Below are 14263 nucleotides of genomic sequence, written 5' to 3'. Positions count from 1 at the left end.
CTACTGTGAATATTGGCTTTCCAAACAGAATAATGGAATGTGGTTAGGAGTGTGTGTTTATTTGGCGTTTACTCTCATATTTATTTGTCTATAAAAATCATCCATCACAGACTGAAATTTTAGTGCTCTGATCTCAGCGAAATGTTTACTGGTATGCAGCTGAATTGTGCTGCACTATATTACACCCCGGGACGCAGGTGGCGCTGTGGGTAAAAGCCTCAGTGCCTAGGGCTTGCCGATCGAAAGGTCTGCGGTTCGAATCCCTGCGGCGGGGTGCGCTCCCGTCGTTCGGTCCCAGCGCCTGCCAACCTAGCAGTTCGAAAGCACCGCCGGGTGCAAGTAGATAAATAGGGACCGCTTACTAGCGGGAAGGTAAACGGCGTTTCCGTGTGCGGCTCTGGCTCGCCAGAGCAGCGATGTCATGCTGGCCACGTGACCCGGAAGTGTCTCCGGACAGCGCTGGCCCCCGGCCTCTTGAGTGAGATGGGCGCACCAACCCCAGAGTCTGGCAAGACTGGCCCGTACGGGCAGGGGTACCTTTACCTTACCTTTTATATTACACCCCATTTACTTTTTCATTACCAGAACTAGAAGCAAAAGTTATTTAATCAGTGACATCAAAGGCTCGCCAATGTTTTGACATTTGCTAAAATCTTAAGTTAATATTTTCTTTAAAATTCATTTAAAACATACTACTATAGGTGTTTTGTTTAAAGTGGCATCCTCGCTGGCTTAGGGCTTTCTTTGCAACTAGTGGCTAAGGCTATTATTAAACATAAATTTGAAAATCCTCGAACTATAAAAGCCACAATATAGGACATTTGATACTATGGTTGCTAATTAAAACTACAGCAGCATCGGTGACTTCAGGGTTGTAATCAGTACAGATGATGGGCAGGTAATTTGGGCCAGGTCTACACCATGCAACAACCCTGCCCATTCCTTCTCTGACAAGAATAAATTATATGAAACAAATGAATTTGCATTTTTTTGTACATATTTACACATTACTCATTCATTTTTGCCTCATTTATTATTTTTTAAAAGTTCTGTAGTGGTATTGGAATGCTAAATTATTGTGCTAGCATTAGAAAAGAATATTTTTATCAATATTTTCTTCCTAAGCTCCTAGAAAAAGAATTAAAAAGGTAAAGGTACCCCTGCCCGTACGGGCCAGTCATGTCCGACTCTAGGGTTGCGTGCTTATCCTGCTCTAGAGGCCGTGAGCCGGCGCCATCTGAAGACACTTCCGGGTCACGTGGCCAGCGTGACGAAGCTGCAGCTGGCGAGCCAGCACCAGCGCAGCACATGGAAACGCCGTTTACCTTCCTGCTATAAAGCGGTCCCTATTTATCTACTTGCACTTAAGAGTGCTTTCAAACTGCTAGGTTGGCAGGAGCTGGAACCGAACGACGGGAGCTCACCCCGCCATGGGGATTCGCACCGCCGACCATACGATCGGCAAGTCCTAGGCACTGAGGTTTTACCCACAGCGCCACCCGCGTCCCATAGAAAAGGAATTAAGCAGGTGTAAAAAGTTCTGGTTGGGTCTGTTTCATGGGTGTTTCTCAGATTTGCCAGTTGCATAGAGGGCAGTGCCAATACAAAGCAATGTTAACACATATTGCAAGAGACCAAGATATTCTGCAGAATTGTGTGTTAAATCCTGAGTTCTGTAGAAACGTGTCAGCTTATTGTTCAGGCCCCTCCTCCACTTTTTTTTAAAGGAATATGACTGTTTTAATTTCATGGATAATTTAGTGTACTTGAACTCCTGCAATGCTGATTCAGTTTGTTGAAATAGACAGCTTAAGTTTAAGATCTTTGAAAATTTTAATTGACCTTAATAATCAGTTTGAATTTTGTCACCTAATAAGGTTTAAGGTTTTGGTATTGAGCTATAAAGCCTTAAACAGTTTGTGGCCAGGATACCAGAAGGAGCTTGTTCTCCCTGTTTTCCAGTGCAACCCTATGGTGTTTAAAAAACACAGTTGTGTTCCCCGACCTTTGCTAATGCTTGTCATAATATATCTTTCCTAGTTTTTATTTGCATTTTCTCGCTGTATTTTAAAATTTTAATATTGTTCTACTACACCACTTCAGTTACAGATAGGTAGCCGTGTTGGTCTGCCATAGTCAAAACAAAACAAATTCCTTCCAGTAGCACCTTAAAGACCAACTAAGTCAGTTCTTGGTATGAGCTTTCGTGTGCATGCACACTTCTTCAGATACATACTTCAGATATATACATGTGTATCTGAAGAAGTGTGCATGCACACGAAAGCTCATACCAAGAACTGACTTAGTTGGTCTTTAAGGTGCTACTGGAAGGAATTTGTTTTGTTTTTACACCACTTCAGTACTTGACATGAAAGGTGGTACCAAAATATTTTAAAATAAATATGTATGCAAATACATTATTTTAAAATGACCCTTAGTCTAGTATTCTTATTTGATGTTTTGCTTCCTTTAATACATGTATATATTACTGCTGATAGAGAGCACTTTGGGGCAAGCATTGTAGGATGTGTAGTTTTCCACCAGCCTACCAAGTTCATTCATTTTTAATGAATGAGAGACAACAATTTTTGTTAGACAGTCTGAGGCTTCTGTATGTCATCCATCCATGCATCTTTTACCCTGAGTATATTCAAAAATTGTGTTGCTCCCCTTCCATTTAGGTCTGCTAACGCTTATTCAAGTTTCTTGACTCTCATGTCCCAATAGTGAATAATTGTAACAACAAAGGCAGCTTCTGTGATTTTCACTAATTTAATGAGGACACTAGCTACAAATGCATATTAATGTAAGCCTCAAGCATGACTGCAGAAAGCTCCAAATCTAGTATACCAACCTAACAAGTCACACTTTTCTCACAATTAAAAGAAATTTTATCTGTAGTCTAATACACACTGTCTTGACAAGACTTGATATTTGATTCTGAGTCAATAATACTTAATATTTGTCAACAATACTTAATATTTGTTAGCCAATCCATATAATTGTATGTGTGTGGTAGCCTGGTGTGCTTTCCGCTTCTACTTATTCCTGGAATTTTCCAAAAGTACAAAATCTGAAAATTTTAAGTCAAAAGTTTGATCCAGAGTCAACAGGGAACTGTCATCAGAAAACATGGAGAGAATAGAGAGAAACTACCCTCTAGGTATAAGTTGTAAACACACTTATTGAGGCATGTCTTAATGTGTTTCAATTGACATAATAGTAATCCTCTTTAATACAGATTTATTAGGGGAGGAGAGAGGGCTTTTTTCTTAGTAATTATGCTTTGTGGCTTCCTAGTCTCTCATTGCTTCAAGACTGTAAAGTCAGCTGCCATTCATACATGAGCTGAAAAGTTACTTTACAGGCATATTCTGCTTTTTAGAAGAATTAATTATCAGGTCCTTTATGCGCCTCTGCAGGATGGCTGTAATCGTGAAAAGAAATGCAATAGACATAGGGAAATTGGATTTGGAAGTATAGAAGGATTTTTGAAGTGCTTTTATGGAGAAGAAGCTAAGCTTTTAAAACTTGCAACCTTCTCTTACTGAATTGAAAGTGGCCCTCTGCACTGCTGGAACTTTAAAGTGAGGATCTGGGTGTCTGGCCATCTCCAGTAACCTACATGCGAGGGAACTGGTATTGCATCTCAAGTATGTGTAGTGCTGTGCTGTGCTCTTGAGGGTGTTCACATTGCAAGGAACAGAGCAGAAACCATTATGATGGAAGACTGTATTCGGATTGGCACATTGTACTTGAGCAAACTAATGCCGGCTGGATTACATACCGTACTTGGCTTTCCATTCTCTTGACTGGAACTGTAAGATAACATTTGACCAATATCCTTTCTCAGCTGAGGGACTTAATAAAAGCAATTTGTCATTTGAAAATGCTCCTGTGAAAATACTAAGATTTATGGAATAAAATGGTTAAAAACTCTGATGCCAGTTAGTAACTGTAAACTGTTGTCTGTGGCATTAGAAGAAGAAAGTCTAGTTTAGGCTCTCAAAAGTCGCTTATGGAAGGAAATATATGGTGATCAGCTGTGTGTGGGTCAATATATATTTGTGCGTGTTTTAAATGCAAGTTATTTTTTTATTACAGGGGATCAAAGCACGCATTTTGGAAACCCTTGTTATGCTCATTCTTCTTGCACTGCTTATCCTTGGAATCGTTTGGGTGGCTTCAGCTCTCATAGACAATGATGCTGCGAGTATGGAGTCTTTGTATGGTACGGACATCTTTATAACATATTCTGTTGTTTTCAAAACATTGATATGAATAACGTGCAGTTCTAGGTTCTAGCCACTGCGGCGAACAGAAGGTATGGGGAGTTGCATTTCTCTGCTCAGCAAGAGTCTTAATTGAGGTTAAAGCAACTTGACAAATATATGTATTCATAGCATAGATCTGTCCATGTCTTCGGTCAGCCACTGTTAAAGTGTTAAAGTAAATGTTTGTGGTCCAAAAGTTTGTAAGTGTGGTAGTATAATTGTTTACTAAGACAGCAGCAGAATGATTGCAAGATGATCGGCATACTTTTTCCCATGTTTTTGCCCAAATGAGTCAAAATAGTGTACAAGCTGAATCCATTTTACCTTTTTTATTTTCAGATCTTTGGGAATTCTACCTCCCTTATTTATATTCCTGTATATCACTGATGGGATGTTTATTACTTCTACGTAAGTCTTGCAGTATATACCAGAAGAGGAAGTAATGCATATGTACAGTGGTGCCTCGCAAGACGAAAAGAATCCGTTCCGCGAGTCTCTTCGTCTAGCGGTTTTTTCGTCTTGCGAAGCAAGCCCATTGACGGCTTAGCGGATTAGCGCTATTAGCGGTTTAGCGGCTTTTAGCGGCTTATCGGCTTAGCTGATAAGCGGCTTAGCGGCTTAGAAAAAGGGGGGAAGGAAAAAAACCGCAGGAACTCGCAAGACATTTTCGTCTTGCGAAGCAAGCCCATAGGAAATTCGTTTTGCGAAGCACCTCCAAAACGGAAAACTCTTTCGTCTAGCGAGTTTTCCGTCTTGCGAGGCATTCGTCTTGCGGGGCACCACTGTAATTATTTTTGACGTTTTAGTATCAACACCTTTATTCTTTCACCCCTGGCTATTGGTTTTTGTTAGATTAATATTAACAACATTTGTTTATAAATGCGCTCACTAGTTGTGCAAACTTCAGTGTTGGAAAAACCATATCTTGGCATTCATAACAGCTCCTTTTCATATGTAAAAAAAATGTAAAGACTTGGTTCTTATATACCTCTGTTTTGAGTTTTGTCCATTTTACAGAAGGGAAATTGGAGACCGCATATTTGAGAGCTAGCAAGGTGCCATGAAAAGTTACAATTGTAGTCTGCAGTGTATGAACAAGAGGAGACAGCATGCTTGCCAGTTGCCTGAACATGAGCAACAAATAAACATCTCAGGACAAAGCTGCGTACAGCAGCTTGGGTGCCCCCAATGAGATATACAAAAACAGAGGAGCCTGTCTTATGCCAGGTCTTCACCAAGCTCAGAATGGTCCACTCTGAGCCAGTGTGGTGTAGTGGTTAAGAGCAGTGGACTCGTAATCTGGTGAATCAGATTTGCTTCCCCGCTCCTCCACATGCAGCTGCTGGGTGACCTTGGGCTACTCACACTTCTCTGAAGTCTCTCAGCCTCATTCACCTCACAGAGTGTTTGTTGTGGGGGAGGAAGGGAAAAGGAGATTGTTAGCCGTTTTGAGACTCCTTCGGGTAGTGATAACTACACCACACTGGCTCAGAGTGGACCATTCTGATTGGGGGCACCCAAGCTGCTGTACGCAGCTTTGTCCTGAGATGTTTATTTGTTGCTCATGTTCAGGCAACTGGCAAGCATGCTGTCTCCTCTTGTTCATACACTGCACTTCTTCTTCTTCTTCTTCTTGACTGGCAACAGCTTTTCAGGTCTCAGACAGCGATCTTTCACACCATATGTTTTTAAAAGATAGATTCATAGAAGAGAAGTCCCTCAGTGGCTTTTAGCCATGACAGAGGCTGTGCTCTACCTCCACGGATGGTACTCAGGTCCTCCTTGCAGGTTTCCCGTAGGCATCTTGACCACTGTAAGAACAGAATACTGGACTACATGGGCCATTGGTCTGATTCAGCAGCCTCCTCTTATGATGTTATGCTACCTGATATACTTTTAGCTGGAGATGCTGGGGTTTGAAGCAAGGCCTTCTGCATGGCAAAGCATATGCTCTGCCGCTGAGCTCTGTTTCTATCCCAGTATATGCTCAGAGTGCAGATGCATTTGTTAAAAGGGGAGGGATATTTATTTACTTATCTGCTAAGTATATTTATGTTACAGATAGGTAGCCGTGTTGGTCTGCCATAGTCAAAACAAAACAAATTCCTTCCAGTAGCACCTTAAAGACCAACTAAGTCAGTTCTTGGTATGAGCTTTCGTGTGCATGCACACTTCTTCAGATACACAGAGGTTGATGGACTTCCATTTCATGCGGCTCAATGTGGTGCCTTCCATAGTTCCAGTTACAGATAGGTAGCCGTGTTGGTCTGCCATAGTCAAAACAAAACAAATTCCTTCCAGTAGCACCTTAAAGACCAACTAAGTCAGTTCTTGGTATGAGCTTTCGTGTGCATGCACACTTCTTCAGATACACATATATTTATGTTGTCACTCAGTGACATTGTTGTCTGGGCAACTTGTAGCATAGAAATACAAGCTTACAAACTGTATCTAATTTAACTTTTTACTTGAACGATAACATTTCTACAAGATGCTCCCAGGAAATTCATTACTGGTGACAGAATATTGACCAGTAACAGGGTGGAGGTAGTTTCTCATAAATTGGACAAAACAACTCATTTTTGAATCATTCTCAGTTTTAAATTTCAGTGATATGAGAGTAAGACAGAATAATAAAATGGAAAAAGGAAATGGATTTGGCCATTATTAACTCCATACCCCTACTAGAGTTTCTGACGTACTTGAAAACAGCCAATGCCTATGCTGCATGGCAACAAATTACAAAACTATTAGGCAGAATGGAGCTTCTCTTGCTAACTACAATTGCCCGTTCCCTATATTAATTCTTTCAGATTCTGTTTAATGGAGACTAGAACTGTGTTATCTTGCATTTTTCTCCACAGTATGCACACCAGTGGGACTTTCACGAATGTTTACAGTGATGGGTCAGTTGCTTGTGAAGCCAACGGTAGGTGTTGCCTGCTTTGATGCAATAAGCAAATCCAAACAGGTCCCAATCATGGGGGTGGATGGGTTGAGATCAAGTAGGAGCCTGGTCTGGCCAGGCTGTAACCCCATTACCATGAGGGGATAATGAGGCTAAATTGTAATCAAATAAACCCATATGTTCTATATTTTTTTCAGTCATAAAATACCTAACTAGGCCCCGATAAACGGGAGGAAACTTCTAAATGTCTGTTTCACACATATCCTATAGATATTTCAGAGACATTTCCACCTGAAAATAAATATTCCAAGTCCACTTGGAAAAGAGTGTGAAGTATCATTACTTACCTTAACGGTAAAGGGACCCTTGACCATTAGGTTCAGTCGTGGCCGACTCTGGGGTTGCGGCGCTCATCTCGCTTTATTGGCCGAGGGAGCCGGCATACAGCTTCCGGGTCATGTGGCCAGCATGACTAAGCCGCTTCTGGCGAACCAGAGCAGCGCACGGAAACACCGTTTACCTTCCTGCTGGAGCGGTACCTATTTATCTACTTGCACTTTGGCGTGCTTTCAAACTGCTAGGTTGGCAGGAGCAGGGACCAAGGAATGGGAGCTCACCCCGTTGCGGGGATTCGAACCGCCGACCTTCTGATCAGCAAGCCCTAGGCTCTGTGGTTTAACCCACAGTGCCACCCGCGTCTCTATCACTTACCTTACTAAAGGATATTTACAACAAAGAACTGCAGTTAGTTTTCAGTGAAGTGTGTATAGCCCTCCATACTTTTTGCACCTCTAGGTTCTCTGTCAGACACTGAAATAAGTGTAAGCAAGCTTGCACTCATCAAAAACTGCAGTTATGGCACCTGGCTATTTTGTCAGTCAAGGGATCTAATGAGAAATTGATTTTTTTGGAAAACAATCCATGATTTTGCAAAGAAAAAGTGCAGAAAGATAAAGCTGTGAAATGAATTGATTTATTCGTAAAATGTTTGCTGTTGTGTTGGTACAATATGATAAAGAAGCAAAACATTACTCCCTTTGTTAGGACCATTTTCTTTACAAAATAGTCAGCAAGCTTTGTAGAACTTTCATTCAGGCTGGAATTTGCGTTCTAACAAAATAGCAGAAATGAGGAGTGTTTGGGGGCATGGCAGAGAATCCTCGGTGTGCACCATGGTGCAATTTCAGAAATGTATACAATTTAATTTCAGAATTAGAAAAAAATATTTTATGATGACATGAAGTTGTATGTATGGGATCATGGGCAAATGTGTGGAGAAGGCACATGTTAACATGTTTGTAATGGGCCCAAAAATATGATGCTTGGGACCTGAATCCCAAACTAGAAAGTAGCTTTACCTAAACAGTCTGTGTTTGACCAAGTTCTGTTAGAATCACAGGCTCATAGAATCATAGAATTGGAAGGGACCTTGAGGGCCATCCAGTCTAACCCTCTACAATGCAGGGATCCTTTGCTCAATATGGGGCTCGAAGCCACAACCCAGAGATTAAGATTCTCATGCGCTACTGACTGAGCTATCTCAGGCCAGGTGACTTAAACTGGAATTCTTTTCTAGAAAAAATATTAGGTCCGAACAAACTTGAAAGTTTTTGTTTCATAGTCTTTGTTATAGAAAATGCTTTTATGTTGTAACCTGGGTCCTACATATAAATAAATCTGTACTTGCGTATTTTCAGAATTGTGGTCTTGACCTGTGTCGTCAACTGAACATTTTTTAACAAACCTTCCCCATATGTAGACAACTTGAAGAATTTTGCTCATCACATAGGATCAATTCTATATGCACAAATTTAAAATTATCCACTGTGTTTGGGAACCAAGAGAAAAACCTAGGAGAATGCCAGAAGCATTGTTTTAAAAATAAACGTTGCCATTTTGGTCAGCTGAGGGCCAGTTCACACTTGGCCCAGCAGTATAGGTTGTCCTCATACCTAGGCTCCTATTCTCTCTAGGTTTTGCACATGGTGAATTGTATATGGACTACCTGTAATGCATATTTATCTAGTGTCTAAATTTCTGACTTAGATCCTTGAAGACTTGGATGAACAGATATATATCATCACCTTAGAAGAAGAAGCTATCATGAGGAGGCTAAATGGTAGGTATGTTTGATATGTATGGTGGTTCATCTTGTATCTGGTTGTATAAAGAGGCAGTATTTTGTCATTTCTACAGAAATGATAAGCTTTACCAGCTGCCACATTTGTTTTCGATCCAAACCTGCCTTTTCTTAAGGAAGAAGAAGAAGAGTTTGAATTTGATATCCCGCCTTTCACTCCCTTTAAGGAATCTCAAAGCGGCTAACATTCTCCTTTCCCTTCCTCCCCCACAACAAACACTCTGTGAGGTGAGTGGGGCTGAGAGACTTCAAAGAAATGTGACTAGCCCAAGGTCACCCAGCAGATGCATGTGGAGGAGCGGAGACGCGAACCCGGTTCCCCAGATTACAAGACTACCACTCTTAACCACTACACCACACTGGCTCTCTGGAAGCACTCTGAACGGATTGTGGTGTAGGCAGCCATTTTAAATAAAGGCAAAACCAAGAATACATTTCCTTGTATGCCTCCTTCCGGAAGCTGCTGCAGCCAAGCTGGTGCCAAATGCACTCTGCTTTCCTTTGGACCACATCAGGGAGGCCAAGAGACGGGGGTCTTGTCATCTGGGCAGCCCAGGATCCCCATACACACGGCCCAGGCTTGCACCCTGGAGAGGTTACTTTGGTGCTGCTAATGCAGTGATTTAACTTCAGAACCACTGGAGGCCCGCTCCTTTGCCTCTCAAAACAGATGGATGCCAACCATTTCTTTACATGCTATGCATAAAACGTTACAGGGAACTCACAGAAAGAAACACCACGTTGTCCTTTTCCATCAGAGGGTATGCACATGCTGCTGGATTGTGGCCCAAGTGTTTGTGTACTGTGCTGGCAGTATAGAAATGAAGGGACTATCATAAGAAGAAAAAAACAAGAAACAAATATAGGATGACAATTTCAATGAAGTGACATTGTTTTGAGGGTGATCTGGCTGTGACATCTGTCACTCCATTGGTTGCCAGGGTTGATTGGGCCCTTCCTCCCTCACTGCTCCATGTGCATCCTTCCTGAAGCTGCAGATTCGGTGGAAGAGGATGACTATCTCAGATAAGAATGAATGCACCGTTCTTCGGCCAAGGGTATATGATAGCTGCCCTGCCCTGCTAGAACCTCCAAATGAGCTTAAGGGCATTGCATGTCATAATGTAACCATAGAGAATAGTTTTATTTGTATAAGCATCTAAAATACAGAGAATTATAGCTGGAATTTCAAAGACCACCGTGAGATTTTTAGAGCAATCTGTTTCATTGAACAGGTTTATATGTTACCTTTAGCACAAATGTCAGTGAATTTCTTTGAAGCTACAGTGGAGTAATTATTTTTCCCCTAACTACCTAGCTTGATGTTATGATGGAACTGCACAATAATCGTTGCTGTGTATTTCATTATTGTTTCCTTGGTCTCATGGAATGGTCATGGTTCCCCCCCCCCCCTTTCTTTCCTTAAGCGAAATCGTGTTTTGACACAATCGGTTTTGAATTCTTTCCTTTCAGGGAATCAAATGGGAAAACTAAAATATGCATTTCAGTTGCTTAAATGTTTTACTGTATAGCTGAGAAGCTTTGGAATACGTGTAGTTACTATAGTCACATTTCCTTTAGTTTGACTATTTTCAACTTTTTGTGGACAGATGGGCCTGCTACAAAACGTTGCAGTGCTGAGTGCTCCTGATCAGGGGGTCAGCTAGTTAGCCAACCATTGAGAAGGACCATAGCTTGGTGGTGAAGCGTCTGCTCCACATGCAGAAGGTCCCTGGTGTCCCGTTATACCAGACTGGTATCTCCAGTTAGGACTGCCTGAAACTGGAGAGTTGCCACCAGTCAGTGTAAACAGTAATGAGCTGGGTGGACCAATTGTATCATTGGGTAGAAGAAAGCTTCCTATGCTTCCTGCACTTCACGCAGCAATTGCTGGAGATACTGCCAGTGTGCCAGAGAGCCAGTGTGGTGTAGTGGTTAAGAGCGGTGGACTTGTAATCTGGGGAACCGGGTTCGCGTCTCTATTCCTCCACATGCAGCTGCTGGGTGACCTTGGGCCAGTCACACTTCTCTGAAGTCTCTCAGCCCCACTCACCTCACAGAGTGTTTGTTGTGGGGGAGGAAGGGAAAGGAGAATGTTAGCCACTTTGAGACTCCTTCGGGTAGTGATAAAGCGGGATATCAAATCCAAACTACTACTACTACTACTACTACTACTACTACTACTACTCCTCTTCTTCTTCTTCTTCTTCTTCTTCTTCTTCTTCTTCTTCTTCTTCTTCTTCTTCTTCTGACTAATCAGGACTTTGCAGGGAGGGGAAGTTAACCCTTTCTCCCATGCCAGTCCTGATGAAAATCCCCTCTCCCTGAAGAATTCCAAAGAACAGCTTTGGAGTAGGAAGCAGCAGTTCCTGTTTATCCACAGTTGCAACAGTGTAGGATCAGAGGTGTTGGAACTGCAACCACAAAACAGGAAATGTTCTCCTCAGTTTCTTGAATAGGTTAGTTGGTTTGTGTGTTATAAAGCATTGTACATAAAAATTCCCTGGGCTAAACATGGAACCTTTTCAGAATCTTCCTTTGTCTGTGGGGCAGTCAACTCAGTGGTGCTGTGGACCTTCGATTGTCCCACTCATCTAGCCAAGAAAAACAAACACACCTGTTGAAGAACCGTTTCTATGTATGCTAGTGAGAATTAACAAATACTGATCAAGGAAATATTGAACACCTGTTTGCAAGTGTGGACACACATATAACAGATGTTAATCACATTTTTGCAGAAACTCAGGTACTATCATAATGAAGGGCTATGGAACCTGCCCCTCATCCTGGAAAGAATGAGAAACTTTGGTAGCAATAATCTTATTAATTTCCTAGAGGGTGGATCAGAATCAGCAATATTTTTACTTTGGTTCTGGCTTAGCAGAATGCTTCTAGGAATCAAACTGAAAAAACTTAAATTATTATTAATCTTGTGTCTTTTAAAAATGCCCTTTTAAGATCATGCCAGTCGTTAAAAACACTTACAATTTATAAAATGTGAATTTTATATAACTTTATTTTCCCCATATGCTTTTTTTTTTGGTGGTGAGGAAATCATCCCTGCAATGGATGATCTGCCTTAACTTTCTTGTTGCGAAAGAGACTGGGTTGGCAGCAGTGTTTCTAGCATATTGTATTTCAATACCCACATCATTCCTACACCAAAAGAATAAAGCTAGGACTTTCTTTATATTAAAAGGGAAAAGTTGCCTTTAGCTATTAGTTTTCCTGAATCCAAGGAGACGGGTGGGGCAGGATCAAAAATGCTTATTTGATCAAAGTTATTGGCTCTGAAGGTATTCTGACCTATGTAAGAAAGATGAAAGGTGTTGTTTTTATTGCGTACTAGTAACAGTGTAATTTTGAACTAATTGGTGTTGAACTGCCAATCACCTACAGGGAATGCAAATAGATACTCCTACAATTTCCTTTGAGGTACTGAAATATTATGTTGGGGCTGGAAGAAAAACAAAATAATACTGTTAAATTGACCTTAAATGAGCTGCTTTGTGGTTTTCTTGGAGAATCCCTTCTAATTTTTCATGACTAGTCTGGACATGTTCTGTCTACCAGTTTGATTTATTGGCTAGACAATGCAGACATTAAACTTTTGTGCTTGTTTGAAATGAAGTTGAGAGGCTGTAGTGCTTTGAATAGTTTGTGCTGTCTTTCAGAGTTCTGATGTGATTGCTCTAAAATGTTGCCTTGCTCTTTGGCAAAATATTGGGATTAGTGTTGCCTTGTTATCATCTCGGAGGAAGTTGTAAGACCTGTCATTTATGCGTCAGTGTAAATATTAAAGATTTGATGTATTTCCCATTAACACTGATGTGAAAATTACTGCAGATGCAGCGAGATTTGATGAGCATCCAAACACCTGTATTGACAAATAAAGCTTCCTTTATACAGGGTAGCCCATTATTTAGCTCACTCTTCTCTGCTCCAAGGGGCAGCTGCTCTTTGAGGACTTTCCTAGCTGTGCTGTTATCCTCATTACTGGTGATGCCAAAGGTTGAACCTGGGACTCCATGCATACAAACATTATGCTCCACCTGTGATCTATGGTTCTGGTCCTGATGTAAAATGGTTAAAGAGGTGTTTGCCTTTTTCCATGTGGAAGCAGAGGACAATTTATATTTTTGCAGATGGACCACAGGAAAGGTGCATCCTGGTTTCTGCAAAGAAAGGAAGGGCAATGGAAATGCCAAGGACTAGAAAAGAAGAAAAAAGCAGGAAAGAGGAAGGAAAATAACAACTCTTTAGGATCCCAGGGATTCCGATAGTCTGGGATTCAAACAACTCATCAGTCACAGTTCTGATTTAACTCATTGGCTAAAAACATAGCTGGCAGCAGCCAATGTGAGTCTTTTCACAGAAATCATTTAGAAGGTTGCTTGCATGTTTTGCTTCATAACTTTCCTAGCAGCTTCAGCTCATAGTCTTGGGCCTCTATTGGCATGGGCCCTGGCACAGTTGCTTCTATTGCACCGTTATAATCCAGCCAGGTTTGTTTTAGTAGTCCTAACCAAATGGCTACGTCTTTCTTCTTGAACAGGGATGTCTTCACCAGTGGAGTACAACACAAAGCAGCTGAAGCAGGAACTAAGTAATGTGAAGAGTATGAAGACAAAATTGGGTAATTACATCAGGCCTTTTCTGTGGTTCCCTGTGTGTGTTAGTTCAGTTTAAAACTGTTTCTGGGTGGTGTTAGAAATGTGTGTGCTTATCATATCAGGTGTTATTACCAAGACGATCTCTTGTGTCAATAGGTTTTGTTAACATCACACTTCATGGCGGGAAACCCTGCAGTCCTGTAAATGGGTTTTGATTTATTTATGCCCTGTCTTTTTCCTGATGGGACTCAGTAAATATGTACTAAATAGCTTTTAGTTTTTTAAAAAAATTAAGTATCCCATCTGATGGATGGATATAGTCACACAA

The 14263-nt window shown here is 41.2% G+C and overlaps 1 protein-coding gene across 1 annotated transcript in view; it reads left to right on the top strand.

Annotated features, from left to right (window-relative positions):
• LMBR1 (limb development membrane protein 1) overlaps positions 1 to 14263 on the top strand; it is a 63938-nt gene that overhangs the window by 33027 nt on the left and 16648 nt on the right. Inside the window, exons 6-10 of the mRNA XM_081834444.1 lie at positions 4105 to 4231; positions 4614 to 4682; positions 7139 to 7203; positions 9229 to 9301; positions 13878 to 13958. Coding sequence (XP_081690570.1) covers positions 4105 to 4231; positions 4614 to 4682; positions 7139 to 7203; positions 9229 to 9301; positions 13878 to 13958 — 415 coding nt within the window. The remainder of the gene's footprint in view (positions 1 to 4104; positions 4232 to 4613; positions 4683 to 7138; positions 7204 to 9228; positions 9302 to 13877; positions 13959 to 14263) is intronic.

This window comes from Podarcis erhardii, assembly GCF_964252035.2.
Source record: "Podarcis erhardii genome assembly, chromosome: 12".
Classification (NCBI taxonomy): Eukaryota; Metazoa; Chordata; class Lepidosauria; order Squamata; family Lacertidae; genus Podarcis; species Podarcis erhardii.
Note: the sequence above shows the minus strand (reverse complement) of the source record. Positions and strands in the feature narration are given on the sequence as shown.